Source organism: Ovis canadensis, chromosome 1, assembly GCF_042477335.2.
Source record: "Ovis canadensis isolate MfBH-ARS-UI-01 breed Bighorn chromosome 1, ARS-UI_OviCan_v2, whole genome shotgun sequence".
Taxonomy (NCBI): Eukaryota; Metazoa; Chordata; class Mammalia; order Artiodactyla; family Bovidae; genus Ovis; species Ovis canadensis.
This window is the reverse complement of record NC_091245.1, coordinates 78,971,277-78,987,913: the sequence shown is the minus strand read 5'-3', so window position 1 is coordinate 78,987,913 and position 16,637 is coordinate 78,971,277. Positions and strand designations below refer to the sequence as shown.

The 16,637-nt window shown below is 35.7% G+C and overlaps 1 protein-coding gene across 1 annotated transcript in view; it reads right to left on the bottom strand.

The window, feature by feature from the left end:
* Window positions 1-6,146: 6,146 nt before the first annotated feature.
* The window catches only part of SLC30A7 (solute carrier family 30 member 7), a 94,251-nt gene continuing 83,760 nt past the window's right edge, over window positions 6,147-16,637 (bottom strand). The window contains exons 10-11 of the mRNA XM_069598932.1: window positions 14,873-15,022; window positions 6,147-6,665 (exon numbers count right to left, since the gene is read on the bottom strand). Of these exons, the coding sequence (XP_069455033.1) occupies window positions 6,618-6,665; window positions 14,873-15,022 (198 nt within the window). The 3' untranslated portion in view covers window positions 6,147-6,617. The remainder of the gene's footprint in view (window positions 6,666-14,872; window positions 15,023-16,637) is intronic.

Sequence of the window (16,637 nt, the reverse complement as noted above, 5' to 3'; positions counted from 1 at the left end):
CTCCTGCCCTCAATCTTTCCCAGCATCAGGGTCTTTTCCAATGAGTCAACTCCACATCAGGTGGCCAAAGTATTGGAGCTTCATCAAACGAATAGACAATTCAGGTAAAGACTTTTTAACAGAAATTTTATTGGAAGAATTTTGATAACAATCATTTATTATTCTTTTTAAATATATCTGAGGTTAAACAAAATACATGAATGTCTTCAAGTAGAAAAAAGTGAAATACACATTTGGAATTTGTTATGTTGTTCTTAAGCAAATCATAATTGCTCACTCTAGTATATTCAAACCAAATTACAATATAGTCGTTGACATTCCAACCTAGCCTTGTACTCAAATGTTTATTTAGAAATGTTTTGATGATGTACTCTTCACCGAAGGAATCAAACCCAAATCAAACCTGGCCATATGTTTAAACCATTAAAGACAGGGAGGTAAAGTGTTGTAGGGATATTTAAAATATACCAAGAAGGGATTTGGCAGCTTTTCATTCACAGTATTTCTGATACAGAAGACTCATTCTGTTGTTGATCAGTCTCACAAATGTTGGGGCAAATATCACTTGGGCAGATATGTCACTAAATTTGCTGCTGTTAGAGGAAGGGATGAGACTACACGACAAGCTCTTGACAGGATATGTCAGTTCAAAACAGAATACTGAGTCTAACTGACATATGATACATAAAATTCAAATACTAACATTCAAAACAAAGATTTTTAAGAGAAGTTTTACGCTGGCAGCAGTAATGAAAAGAGACAGAAAATAAGAAATAGAAGCTCTACTAAAATTTAGTATTTAGAGGGGAAAAAGAAGATATAAACTACCTTAGGAATATTTAAATCACTTAATGAATACATGTAGTGTTGCTTTTATAGAAGCACATTGAAGATAGACCTTTGAAAGAGTTTTGGATGAAAATGCATCTGGGATAAATGAAATAGAATGTTATACACAGGCCCTTAAAGTATTGGATAAAAGGAATATTGCAATTTCCTATAAAAAGAGAGACTGTGGTTTCTCATTCAAAATACACAAAATATAAAAATTCAGGTGATCCAGGTTCCACTGTCCCAGTTCTACCAAACTGCTGTCCTAACACAGCTTGCAAAATGGAAAACATCTCTGTATTTCCACTGTTCCTGTATTAAAATGAAGGAGTAGCTTACAGGGTGACTTTTTTTAAAAAAAAAGGCCATAGTGAATATAAAGTCACTTATCTGTGCAAAAATGCCAAAAAAAAGTTAAGATGTCTTCTGTAATAAACAGTACATTACTGGTTTTCCTTACCTGTGTATCCACTGCTGACTACAATAGTTACTCACTGGTTAACCAAACATTTACTGAGCATGTAAGTGTAAATTCATGCTAAATTTGGTGATAATAGGATGTATGAGACAAAGACATTCTTTTCTTACAGACTTTCCACCATAATCAAAGTTACAAATATTAAAATTTTCAAACCCATGGGAAGAGTTCACAGTTAAAAAGTTTAAGCATAGATTCATACTAATTATGAAATATATTTCTTCCTTTTGAAGAGCTATAAAGTCTATAAAATGTAATGTAAATCAAATTGTACACATCCCTCTCATGCAGTGCAAAATCATCTGTACTTCTTAGAAGACAACTTCCTACCAATTAATTTAACGTCTCTTGGCCAGGAAGTGTTTCTCTTCACTCACACTGGCACTGACACTTGAGTCAGTCCCTTTTAAGCAGTTAACTCTGTATCAAGAAAACATTTTACATTTTTCCAAAAAATGGTCTTAAAAGTGCTTAAAGGACCTCTGATTGTTCATTTTAGTCTGCAGAGTTTAAGTTAGTAAGGTAGTAAGCGCAGGAGAGGATCCAAAGAAGGAATGAGTCTAAACAAACGTATGTGCTGTGCTTAGTCGCTCAGTCGTGTCCAACTCTTTGTGACCCCATGGACTGTAGCCCACCAGGTTCCTCTGTCCATGCGATTTCCCAGGCAAAAATGCTGGAGTGGGCTGCCATTTCCTTCCCCAGGGATCAAACCTGCGTCTCCTGCTTGGCAGGAGGATTTTTTTTTACCACTGAGCCACCTGGGAAGCCTCGTAATTTTATAGGAGAGTGTATGTAAGTCTAATATAACTTCCTGGATCTTTAAATCACTATAGGATGACATACAAAAACCAGAGTAGTTGTCACCAAAAAGTACTCGATCTAGAATCAGTGCTCTACTACTGGCCATTCCCCAGTCAGTTCATTTACATGCTCTCAAAACAGCATCCTCATCTGTAAAATGGAGTTATGAATTTCTTCCTCATAAGCATATTAGGAGAATCAGAAGATAAAATACATTTGAAAAAGATCTATCAATCAAAATCATGCCACATTCTTTTTTTTTTTAATGAAAATATAAGGATTTTACATGTGATAACATGAAAAAGGCCATACAAAGAGCCTGATACATAAATACTTAATAAAAGGGTGTTCTTTCTGTATAATTTGTAGTTATGAAATGGTTAAACATAAACCAAAGACACCTTCATCAAAGACACATTGATTTATAGTAAATAAAACTATACTTATCTGCAAATACTTTTTTGACATACTTTTTCATTGTCTTGATTCTGTGGTAGAGATCTAGACCATGAAGACTTTTGGGGGATCATGTCTTCAAACAGTCTTCTCTGAATAAAACTTTTATTGAATGTTCTTCGAAGAATATAATCATTTCCTTTTTTGGGGGCCAAAGTTCTTGTGAATTAAAAAATAATTTGTTTTAAAGACTGACAAAAAGAAAAACAAAGTTTAACTTTCTCAAGGTAATGCTTTTAATGAAGAGTTGAATGTTGCAATTTAGCATTTGGGATTCTCTATAAGACTTCAAAATTCTACCCTGTTAAAATTTTTGGTTTGTTCTATACAACATTTAATGCCCAATTTTGTGTGGCTCTAAGAATAATGTTAAGAATTCAAGATCCCTCCAGTGGCTGAAAATTTAAAGTAATAAGAATGAAATGATCTGTGAATTAGCCTGGTTTCTAAAAAGTATCAATTCACAGAACATAAACAAAATAAACTAAGCAGGCCTTAAATTGGATTTAGTCTTGAGCAATAAACAGAAAAATTTACTCACAAGTTAAAAGTATCCAATGGAGAGATGTCACTATTTAAAAAAAAAAAAATCAGGAACTGGTTACACAAGAGTAGAAAAGTAAAAAAGAGTAAAAAATTAATTTTATCTTTCACAAAGAATACTATGGAAATAATATTCTAAACCTCATAATTAGCTATGAAAAATAAGACAGTAAAACTCCATTTATAAAGTGCCTTAATGTACCAAAAATGGAGGTCAGATGTCTTTTATTTAAAAATGCTTCTTCATCACATTTACATAAAAGCAAATATTATTAGACTGGAGACACAGCACAGAAGAGTAGAAAGAACTCTTGACTTGGAGTCAGAAAACCTAGATTCTGGTCTTGACTTTGCCACTATAATTACTTCTGTGACCTTGAGCAAATGACAGCATTTCTGGGCTTCAGTTTTCTCATCTGTAAAATGAGAGGTAGAACAAGACTGCTTCTACGGACAGTCTCCTTGTATGTAAAATTCTAAAATTCTATGTTCAGCGATGAATTATTTTTATTCTTAAGCCCCAGAATTATATGAGGATGCTACCATATTAATAATATCTATTAAACTGATTATTCTGTAGGAGGTTAAAAAAAATTATAGAACTCTGATCAACTGCATCAGGAGTCAGTGATTTGGCTGTTTAACAAAGGTGCACAAAAGTCACAGTATTTTGGCTACTGGTGTATACAAACAGGCTTTGAAGAATGCTGGAGCATTCCAGGTTTACGAGAAATGCCAGTTACATCTGTTTCCACTTCCTCATGTCTCTGCAGAAGAGGCTGTGGGATGTATGAGGAACACTGAGCTACAGATAAACTAGATACTGTCATTCAACAAAACACACAAGGAGCCAGCAAAATACAGGAGCTGTGAATAGGTTAAGCCCTTCATCTCGAGCAATATATTCTTAGATGTAAAAACACAAAACTAGTCTAGGTATATTTCTATTTGGGGAAGTTTACTTGGCAAGGTAAACATTCCCTGAGCAATACAAATTTGTTCTCCAGAGTATATTTTGGTTCTTAAAATATTAGCAAAATTATATCAGATTTTTTTCCCCAAAAATTAGCCCAACATTAGAATCCCCAATAGGGACATTCTAAATGTATTTTATAAGAATAGTCAAGTAATATTTCTCAGTGAAATTATCTACTTTAGCAATACATCTGTGTTAGAACACTGAGAAGACAAAAGTATTTCCTAAGAGTAAGAAAAAAAAAAATTGTTTTCCTGTTGTACACACAGGTTTAAGAACATTTAATTAAATCATAAATGTTAATGCCAATCTGCTAAATGATATGAACTGGAGATCTCTTATAACAGGTGCAAAATGAAGAGTTTCATCCTGGTCAAATGTCCTAAAAAACCACACTCATGCACTTGTGTACTGAGTGTAAAAGTTAAAGTGATGCATATTTTGACAGAAAACTTCACTTGGAATGGAGGACTCAGTGAAAGGCAGAAGTGGATCTTCAGTGTGCACTGGTAAATTTTATAGGCCAATGCAAATATTACCTCTGTATGCAAAGTATCAGTACAGTTTCACATAATTAGTTTTTAAAGGCACACATCAAAGTCCCTGCCTTCATGCAAATCTGTCAGTTTCCACAATATGCCAAAACCTAAAGAATATCTCAGGCTTGGCAGTGGATGCAAACTTCCAAGTGACTACTTATACTTACAGTGAAAAAGTAGTACTGTTATCAGGACATTTCCTTTAATATATCCCTCTTGAAACATCTTAACAATTGTTTCAGTTAAAAGCATTCTGTTGACAGGAATTTTTAGCTTCAGAACTGCCTGGCAATATGTAAAAATACTTTGAAAATACTACATAATCTGCACATAAAGGAGAATATCTATAGTTCATGGCAATCTGCAGTGGTTTAGAAAAGCATAAAGAAAGCAGTCTGTAGTTTACAGTATATTTCAAAAATTGTAGGTCAGAAATAGAGCAATAGGTACTCTGAAACTTAAGACAAAACCAACAGTGATTTCTGCCACATCAGTGAAAAAGTGCTTATTACTTATCTTCATTCTAAACATTCATTTCCATCCTGCAGGGTTCCCCCCCAAGAAAATTAAAATATTTTTAAACTTTTCCCTTTCAGTTAAAAGGGAATGTACATTATGAGAAAATGAAGTACAGTGGGAAAATATCTATGCAGATCAATTTCTTCATAAAACATAGAGAATATTTAAGTAGAGTGTTCAAGCACTTATCTCAAATTGCAATTTTATTTTTCAAATAAACAAGAACCTAGAAATCAACTTATTTATGAACTTCCAAGATACTTGTGTTAGGAGTTCTATATTACCACATTTACTCCATAACTTCACTACTTCAAACTCAGTAAAATGCCGCTTTAGGATTCCTGAAAGCAATTGTATTTTTGCAATGCTTGCATAGGAAAACAATGATAGGACTTGGCATTTGAAGAACGAAAAAGCAAAATAACATTGTCACAACCTTTTCTGCTTTCACTCTACATGCTTTTCCCTTTCATTAAGAGAATCTTTAAAAACAGCAAAGAGATACAGGAAAGTTTATCATAGACACAGTAGCTTTTTAGAAATTTGAAATTTAGCAGATGTGATAAGTCTAAACACCTGTCTGTATAACAGAAGCATCTGCAAAGTTTTGAAAACACAGTCCACAAAATAATTTATTATAATAACTGAATTTGATTTAAAAAGCAAAATAACACCTTTTATTTTTTGACGAGAGAGCAATAAAAGGCAAATTTTTCTGTATCTAAACCTATGCTTGAAGTACACAAAAAGACATCTGTAGATGTTACTAACAAGAGTCTTATTTTGTACAGAATACAGAATACCCATTAAAAAAAAAAAAAACATATACATGACCTTTGATGGAACATTTCTATGCTGGCAAATACATTTTCTGATACAAAGGCACTTTGAAAACCCAATATGGTTTGGTTCATAAGTTTGCAAGGTACAAACAATTTCACAAACATATGATTATATTGAAAAACGTCAACTACTGTGACATTACATATAAAACAGATTTCCATTTCTTATTTTTTTTTCCTTTTTTAAAATAACACTGGTTTTGTGGGAATGAAAGCAGTGGTTTCCAGCAGCTTCAGTGAAGACATTCCAGATGATTAGAGACCCACAGTCTGAATTTCTTACTGGCTAGCATGAGGGGTGGGAGTGAGGGCATTTGAAATGAAAAAAAAAAAAAAAGGAAACAATACCGAGAAAACAATACCCTGGAACAAAACTAGAAACCTCAGAAATCAAAATGGTTTGGTGAGAAGAGCACAAAAACAAGACCAGAAGTCCAGGGGAGATCCTCTTACTTCTGACCCCTTAGTTGTAAACTCCCGGCAGAGCACGAACGGTGGACTCTACCTGGTCTACTTGACGCTGGGGAGTTGTAGTGACGATTTCTCTTTTTAGAAAGCCTGGTACAATGTTTAGGATTGTACAGTACCAGAAAAATTAGGTCCCCCCAAAAAGCATGGTTTCTTTTCACTCATTACATGGCCGCAAAGTCAATCTGTACATAAAGCTGTCTCACTCCGGCCTGAAAAGTTTAAAAAAAAAAAAAAAATGAGAACATTAAACAAATTATAATAGACTATATATTTCTGAAAAGTAGTAGGAAACTTTTTTTTTCTTTCTTTTTGAAAAAGGGAAGAATTATTTTTCTCTTCTGTCTTTGGGAAAGAATTCCCCATTTTTCATCATAAAGTTCCAATAATTTTATTTTAGAAACAAGTATGTTAATAAGTTATAAAAACAAACAAAAATATTCTCCATATAGCTCTACAAAAGAAAGCTGTGCTACTAATTACATGCCTGGCCCAAGTGAATTTTGGAAAAATGAGGTTACCCATCTACCTGTATTCTCCTAGAGAGAACACCACAGTGATTGACGAGTTGGCTATTAAAATCAGAAGTCAATGCCATCTATATCTTCCTATGATAAATGATTTGTAAACACTGAAATAAGTAAAACCATCTTATCAGTTATTGATTCCATTACACATCCATTACAATTCCCTTCAATTTTGGATACAAACTTGCTATTCAAGGACACTGCTCTCAAAATTGCCCCCATCTCTTCTGTATCAATTTTTCTATATTTCCTGTCCACAATTCCTTTATTCTCTCTTGAACCCGTTTCAACCAAACTTTTGCTGCCAACCACTTCTTCTAAGTTGCTCAGACCAGTGCTCAATTCTCAGTCCTCATCTTAGTAACTGGTCTACACAGGGGATCAGTTCCTCCTGCTAAAACACTTTTCCCACTCTTAGCTTCCACAGAATACTCACTGGTTGCCCTTTTACCTCACTTATCAGTCTTTCTCAGTCTCCTTTGTGGGTTCTGCCTCCTGTCTGAACACTAAACACTCAAATACCCAAAGACTCAATCCTCAGATCCCTTCTTTTTTGGTACTTCCCTCTAGATGGTCTTACCCAATATTCAGACTTTCAGTACCATCTAACATTCTCACACTTTTTGTAGGCTGAAACCTATCTACCATCTACTTGACAGTTCTACTTAAGAATGTCTGAAAGCACTGAAACACAGCTAAGCTGATCACTATCTCCTCCCCTCAAACCTGCTGATCAGGTATCTTCTCCAGCTCAATTCCTCCCTCAATGTTGCAACCGCCTTTCTTTCATTCCCAACCCATTATTAGCAAAACCTGTTTGCCTTACCTCCAAAATAATGAAACTCTAGAGTTTGATCACTTTACGGCACCTCCACTGCTATCCCCTGGCCTGAGTCACTATCATCTCTTACCTGTATTCTGTAATGGCCTGTGAACTAGTTTTCACCCTTTTACCTTTGCACTCCTTTGGTCTGTTTCCAGCAGAGCAACCATGGTGCTGTCACTCTATCACTCAAACCCAACAACAGTTTAATCTCCCTTAGTCCTTTGGTCTGAGTCCTTACAGTGGCCTTTAAAGCTCTCCCATGATCCGGTCCCTGATTCCCTCTCTTGCTTTACTTTGTACTCCTCTCCCTCTGGTCACTCTGTTCCAGCCACAACTGGCCCTTCTGCCTGGAACAATGGTCCTCAAGACTGCCATGTGACATATTCCCTCTCCTGTCACCTCTCTACTCAGATCTCAGAAAGGCTCGCCCTGACCACCCCATACCAAGTGCAGTCAATTCATTCATCCAGCAAATACGTTTGGTGCATCTCTTAGATTCCGGGTACTGTTCTGTCCCCTGGGAATACAATAGCCAACAAAACAGGTATCAAATACCTTGTATTCATAGAGTTTATAAGCTATTGGGAACTAGGAAGGAGAGGGAGATGATAAATAATCAAGTATATATAGTATGTCAGATGAGATGATGAGATAGATATCATCTATCTATACATCTATCCATCCATAAAGAAAACAACAAAAAAAAGCTTGGTGCAAGAAATGGTAAATGCTTCAGCACCTCTGGTCTCCCTACTCTGCTCTCCTTATCTCTAACACTTATCACTTTCTAATGTATCATAAAACTTCTTTGCTGTGATACTGTTTATTATCACCCTCCATTGATAATGGACTCTTTCTGAAATAAAAAGATTGTCTATGTTTTCACTGCTGACTCCCAGAACCTCAAGTAGTGCCTATCACACAGTAAGTGATTAACATTTGTTGGATGAACTGAAATTCTACTAATTTCCTTCTTTCAAATAAACAACTTGAAAAACATTTAAGCATACAATCAGTTACAATAAGCACTCTGTCAGTAACACAGAATGAAAAGTAAATTAGAACATTCAAAAGAAAGGAAAATCCAGAGTGGGGGGATACAATAATAATGCTACGTTTTCATAGGAATTTCTGGGCTCCTCAAAGCATTGCTTCCAGCATGGCTTTCTTTCCCTCTAAGCATTCAAGCTGGAGGGCTCTGCCCAACACTATGAATGCCCAAAGAGGCAGGAGCTGCTCTAATGAAATAAAAAGCCTGATAAGACCCTAGTGCCTTTCTAGCACAGAAAACATGTTAGCTTTTTTGTCTCATTAAAAAGGAAAAAAAAAAAATCCTTGCTGTCGTAAAGTTAAAGTTCTCTGAAAATGCATTTAATAGCATGTACCTTAAAGACGTCTATGGCAGAAAAAAGATAGAACTTAATATCTTATGATTTTAAGCTAAAAACTGAAACAGAATCTCAGTTTTTCTAATTTTAGAATTGTGGATAAATATCAATCCTACCTATCTCACAAAACTGTTGTATATTCATCCAGTATTTGACATTTAATAAATCCTTATTACGTAACAGGCACTATTGTAAGAATCATGTGTGAATATATGAGAACAATTCTACATGCTATAAAAAACTTATGATTGATTATATTTGATTTACTCAACCCACATGGACCCAAAATAACTATACTTAGGAAACCCTTTTGCAAATTTCTTGTATATCTAACCTCAAGTTGTTTTTCAGTGGTCAAGTCGTGTCTAACTCTTTATTGCCCAAATAAACTGGCTTAATTTCTTTTCAACAAACTTGTTAATGAAAGTTAAATGGACAAAATAAGTTGGTCTCCCATTATTATCTCTGCCACTTTCCTAAATCCTGGCCCAAATACAGTGAAGATGGTAATAAGAAATGAGGTAGCCCAAGGCAATAAAAAAAAGGGGGGGGGGAAACAAAGAGGCTAGGTAAATTGATCTTTGCATAATTATGAGTTAATTACTCAAGCTGGTATTTTTCCCCTGAGGGCCCACTGCTTCATACAAAAGCTGTGTCTAACAGGAAAAGTGATGTGTTTCATCCATCTGGCTGGATGGGCACAGCTTTAAGTCTTCCAGGTTCCCATTTTCCTTTCTCAATTTCCTTCAAAGTAGAGAGAAAAGTGAAATTTTCAGACTCCTATAGTATGTCACCTACTTTCTGAACGCAAACTAGGTTTCCTATACAGTTTATTCTCATGACAAATACTCCAGGAGATCAAAACGGTGCTTGGTTCCCTTAAATATTCTACTATTGATGTTAGCACTCAGAGGCCTGCTGAGGGTTGTCCTTCAAAAAAGTGAAAACCATAGAATACTTGTATCTTATATCCTGAGAATCATGTACAAACCATAAAAAAAAAAAAATCAGTTAAAACTTTTTAAAATGGGAAAGACAGTTATTTTTGACACCTATGCTTCAAAGAAAATAACTGTTAACGTGATGTCATAGACTTAGAATATTGGCCATAAATATTCATTGCTGTGGCAAGGAAAATAAATCAGCAATAAAAATTTAGAAAAATAAACAAGACTATGGCTATAGAAAATTACTGATTGTTTGTACTTCTCTCTCAATTCTCAAAAACTACAGAAACTTTCTACTTTAGTTTTTGACTGAATGTATTATATTAATCTTTACCCTATAAAAATGAATTTTTAAAAAACTGCCTTAGTCTTTCCTGTGAAAACAAAACCATCTAAGAATTCATGAAATAGTGACTGAATATGATGAAATTACAAGTCATGAACAATCACGTGGGTCTGGACTCCTTTTTCTATAAACTGGGGCTAATACCCTACCTGTCTTGTAAGGATAGACTAATACATTAGGTACCCATCACAGTGCTTGGCATGTGGAGGGCTCTCAATAAGGCTAGCTGCTGATGCTGTTGTTATTTCCATCACCATCAACAAATGAGCATTTAAACCCTGTGGATTAATGAAAAACAACCAATACTTACAAAAGATAACCACCCCCCCACAGGAAAGGGTGGAAAAAACAGCTGGCCACCTGGAAGGCTGGATAGCTTTTTCCTCCTTTCTACTCTCCCCTCCCAGGAGACACAACAAGGTGGGGTGAGGTCTGCTGTCAGAAACACTGAAGGGATTATGCATGAAGGAGAGTGGTGGAGGCAGGAGATTCTGAATCTTGGGGAACTCTCAACTGGGCTAGTGAGGAGGCTCTTCAGCTTCCTTCTGGGTATCAGTGTTAACTTCTCTTTTGAGCCTGGAGACTAGAGCATAGAAGGCTGAAGCAGGAAGCTGAGTTAGGACTTAACAGGCAGAAACAGGCCAGAAGAGAAGAAAAAATGGAAAATACCCAAATAGAGGTTCTATTGAAAAGTAAATAACATGCATTAAGTTAAATCATCTTTTCTGCGTTGTGGAGCTGAGAAGGGTTATGAGCCCAAGCATATTCTAGATTTTTCTTCTAACATTATTTCTAAACAAAAGTGTGTCTAAAAAATTAACAGATGATATCAGCCAGTTCAAAACAAGAAACATAAAACGATAAACTGCCTTCCTCATCCAGTTTCCCAAGTCCACATCCTGTTCAAATACTAAATGTAAATAATGTTTTCTAGTTCAACAATTCCCCAAAAATATATCATTTTTAAAAAGTTAGTGCATGCAGTGAGGAGAATGTACTTTTTCAATGTTAACAAAAGCCTTGTAGTTTAAAACGGGATTATCACTTAACTAATAATCCCAAAGAAATATTAAGTACTGAAGAGACTTCTACCAATTCTCTTGTGTTATTCTACATTTGTGACAGCAACCCAGTTGCTGTAACCATTCATGATTGAATGATAACTATGGAAAATGAGAATAAAAAGACATGCTTAATGCACAGTTCCAAAGAGTCACAAAGCTTATAGATTTATAAACAAAACAAAAAGCCATCGTTCTCAAATTTAATGTTAACCTCAAAGTTATCTCCATACAAATTTTAACAAGAACAACCTAAAAAAATTTTTTTTAATCAATTTAAGATCAGCTCTAAGAAAAATACATTAAAGTATCATAGAAGTACCAGGTATTGAGAAAATTCTTCTTTTGGTCTTTTGGAACTAAGGCCACTGGTATTTAAAGTCTTTCTACAAGAAAAGTACTTAAAGCATTAGTGTGATTTTTTTCCTAAAAACTGAGGCTAAGTAAAATCTATGATTAAGATATAATTTAAATTTTTTAAAAATGTAAAAAAACTTAAATTTCAATTCACAAATTGAAAATGTTACTGCAAACCCAAGGATATACTCATAGCATAATGAATATGCGTGATGAGGGCATAAGCAGAAAAGGAAAAAAAAAAACACCCTTCAATTTCACATATTTCAGAACCAAAATAACTATCACACATCAACTTACAATCATTAAATGTGTGGAATCAAAGTTATGAGTAGGGTGACTTTACTCTCCCCACTGGGAAAAATGTGTTGAACCATTTTCACTGCAATCTAAGACAGTCCCTGGTCTCTGCGAGGAATGAAATCAAGTTGGTTTGACCTTAGCTGATAAAAAGGCTTAAATATGTTTTAGAGCTGCAAATTTTCAAAACCAAAATACAGCTTCCAAAACCAAAGAAGCAGCTGAGTAAACTTTCAATTTCAGCCATTTTCAAAGCCAAGATTTCTACGGTTACCAGAAGAACCTCCCTCCACATACTTCAATTACAACTTCAGCAGTTCTTAGCACAGACACCACTGCTTGTGCATCTCTAAACCTGTAAGTCACACTCCTTTCTCAGAGGGAGAACTGTGATTTAAGCGCCAAAGTTTTAGGACAGCATGAGGTATTCCAGAGCTGGGCAGATGCCCATGCTGTAAGGGTGGAAGGACATGGTATAACTAGGAGAAAATCAATAGACTGACGGAAAGAATCATGATCTAGAAATGGCAGTGGAAAGCAAGGTTGTTGAAGGCTACTGAAGGCTAGCCACACTCTCCTTTTTGCCTCTGAAAAAGGGAGGAGGTGTGAGGATTCTGGCTTACTGTGAAGGTTTTACATGCTGCATTATGAAACTCATAAGAGTATAGATTTCTTACTGCATCTGCTAAGAAAAGACTTGGTTCTTAAAAGTCTAGGATAAATAAATGGTACTAGTATATTGTTTTGCAGTAGATAAGTCTTGCTGTTGCCTACGTTATAAGACCATTTCGTTAATTATTCCAAAGGAACATAACCATACATCTCTCTTTTATTAGACAAGAGAGATCATTTAATTTATGCTAAGGTACTGAATTCAAACTGTCCATCTGTCCCTCTCTCTTTCTCTCATTTGTATATGAGGCTTAGAGGGTCTTTAAGGCTTTAGAGAGAAAGCAACAATTGAATTGGACCTTTACATTAGAGTAGGATTTTTGTCTCATACAGATAAGTAGATAGTCTAGTGGGGCTGGAGTATGACGTACAGGCAGTGAATAATAGCAGTAGAGAGGCTGAAAAGTTAATTGGGTCATGCTAGATAGTCTGGGCTTTATCCTGGTGGTAATGAGGAGCCACCAAAATTTTATTTTTTAACTTTTTATTCTGAAAAGACTTAAAGACAAAAGAACACAATAAATATCTATCTGCCCATCACTTATATAAACCAATCACTAACGTTTTGCCATATTTGCTTTTTTTTTCTGTATGTGTATTTATTTGTAATCCTTTTTACTTTTGCTGAAGCACTGAAAAGTTAGACATCCTGATGCTCTGCCACTAAAGCCTTTGGCATGTATCTCCTAAGAACATGAGTATTCTTCTATAGCCACAATACCATATCATACCCAAGAAGTTTAACACCTATACAATTATGTGAACTATTATGTATTTATATTTCAATTTCCTGATTATCCAGCAGTTTCCTTTGTGATGTTTCTCTCCAGTTTAAGGTCCAATCAGGCACCACACACTGCATTTAATTGTGAAAGTGAGTGAAAGTGAGGTCACTCAGTCGTGTCCGACTCTTTGCGACCCCATGGACTGTAGCCTATCAGGCTCCTCCATCCATGGGATTTTCCAGGCAAGAGTGCTAGAGTGGATTGCCATTTCCCTCTCCACTTTAAAGTCTTCACTTTAATTGTGAAGTCTCCTCTAATTTAGAAAAAGCCCCTATAATTCCTTTTATTCCTTTCATGACACTTTTTAAGAATCCAGGGTGACAGGCCTCAAGCTAGGTTTGTCTGGTTGTTTACTAGTGACTGGATTTACATTAACCGTTTCCGACAAGAGTACCACACAGGTCATGTATAGTTCCCACTGCATCACATCAGGAGGTTTGGGTCAGTTTTTAGGCACAGATTTTTATGGCATCAGTGGAATCAGTTTCCACATTAGATTATGTGTTAGATCAATTTGGCAGCAGTGTCAACATCTACATTTTCTGACAAATATTTCCAGCAAACCAGACTCCTCCAAAAAAAAAATCTGTGGTCTCTCTCTCCTCAGATATTCTTGACATGATGTGCTTATTTTCCAGTAGGTTCAGAATAGCCTAGTAATCACTTTTAGTTTATCAGTTACTATGTCAACTCATGATGGCATAAACATTACCTGATATAATTTGGTTGCAGCCATGAACTGACTAATTCATGATTCCATATATAGAATTAAGAAAAACTCAAGAGCATCTTAAGTCATTAAATCACAAAGAAGGAGTGGTGGCTTTGCTATCGACAAAAATGTTAAGAGAGTTTGCTCTAAGTTAAAGCGACTGACCAGGCATTATTCTTATTCCAAATACTATCTTAGAATTCCTAGCTTCAGATAGCATTTAACATGTCTTGTAAGGAGTATACAGTAAGGGAGAATCTACTTTTTCATAAAGGGGCTCAAATCAGCTCAATGATGAATAAATAGGACTATCTTCATTAAGAGTATTCACTAAAGCAAGGATCTCCCAAATTTGACTCTGTGATTGAAAAAATCTTTTATATGTACCCCACAGTATAGAATATATATATATTTAATATTTAAATAGTAAATATTTTTAAAACTAGTAGATACAATAAATTCTTAGACCCTTAAAAGAGGTTAGTAAAAATATCATACCTGAGTAAAAATGTTATGCGTTTGGCTTAAAATCCACCTGGCATCAGCATCAGGTGCTACTACTAATTTCAAGGTCCCAACATAAACATCAGAACATAGGGTCCAGAAATGCTGTTCTTGTAAACTGTAAACTCCTTGCAACTGCTGCACCTAAAATATAAAGAGCAGATATTAACATGAAATCAAATATAAGTGGATGCACCTTAAATCATTACACAAGACATCAGTAAACATGGATTCTACCCTCTAAGGAAAAACGTGGGCTGGTGGGGTGGGTTCGAACTGATTAACAAATACCTATTGAGTACTTACTATGTGCTGGTACTATGACAGGTGTTCAGGAAATATAAATGAACACATATCAAAATTTGTAGGGCATAGGTGAGAGAGTGCCTAGGGGAAATTAACATTTTCAAATACAGCTGACTGGAGAACAGTGCAGGGGAAGGGACGCCAGCCTGCCTCTCAGTCAAAAATCTGAGGATGCAACCAACCATGGATCATGTAGTACCATGGTATTTACTACTGAAAAAAAAAATTCCATGTATGAGTAGAACGTGCAGTTCAAACCTGTGCTGTTCAGGAGTCAACCATACATCGATCAGAGGATAAACATAAATACAAATGAGCTAAGAAATTAGGAAAAGAACAACAAAGTCAACTTAAGAAATAAAAAGGAAAGAAATAAAGGATGGGAAGCAGAAATGTGGAAATGACGGAATTCTCAATGTCAAAACACTACTTCTTTGAAAAAATCAGTGAGCTAGAGAGTCAGTGCTTTATACACAGTGGGGGCATATTTTAGACAGGATGAGTCTTCATTGTGTACAGCTGTCAGAAACTACAGGATCTTTGCACTCCCAGGACCCAGGAAACTAAATGCCAACATATACCCTTCCCCAGCTCATGTGACAACCAAAAACGGGAGGGATGGCTCTAAGTCTTTCCAGTGGCTCCGTAAGTGTTCCTCACCCTGCAGTTGAGAACCAGTGACAAGACAAACTCCGATGGAGTTAAAAAAATAAATAAATATGTAATTAAACAAAGTACAAAATGAAAAAGGAAAACTACCAATAATCAATTGAAATAACCATAAAAGGGAATACTATATGAATGCATCAACATACGAGTATACAATATATCACAACCAAGTAGAATCCTATACTTCTCGCCATCTCTACTGCTATCAGTCCAGTTAAAGCCACTCTAGTTTGATTAGGCGGTCTCCGTATTGCTAGCCTTGCACCTCTTCATCTAGTCTCAAAATAGGAGCCCAAGTGAGATTCTGTTGCTTTAAGTCAGATGCTTTCATTCTGCTCAAAATCCTCAGTAGATTCCCATCTTACTCTGAATCAAAACCAGTGCTTCCACAGTAACTCACAGGGACCCATGTGATGTGGCCGCTTCTCATGTACCACATTCACGAGATGATCTCCTCCTCCTCCTCCCCCGCTTGCTTCCTCTTCCCCAGCTACAGCAGCATTCTCACCACTCTGTGAAGAGTCTGAAACACTCCTGTCTCAGGGTTTGCTATTCCCTTTGCTTGGAGTGTCCTTCCTTTCACAATAATGACTGGTCTACTTTATGTGGGCCTTTACTCAAACGCCAACTTTTCAGGAAGCCTTTCTACTGTTATCCTAGATAAAACAACGTTTTCATTTTTACATTTCTCTGCTTTGTTTTACTTTTCAGCAGCTAGTGACACACGCCACATTACTTATGTTATTTATATTGTTTATTGCCTGTCTACTCTGACAGAACTCAA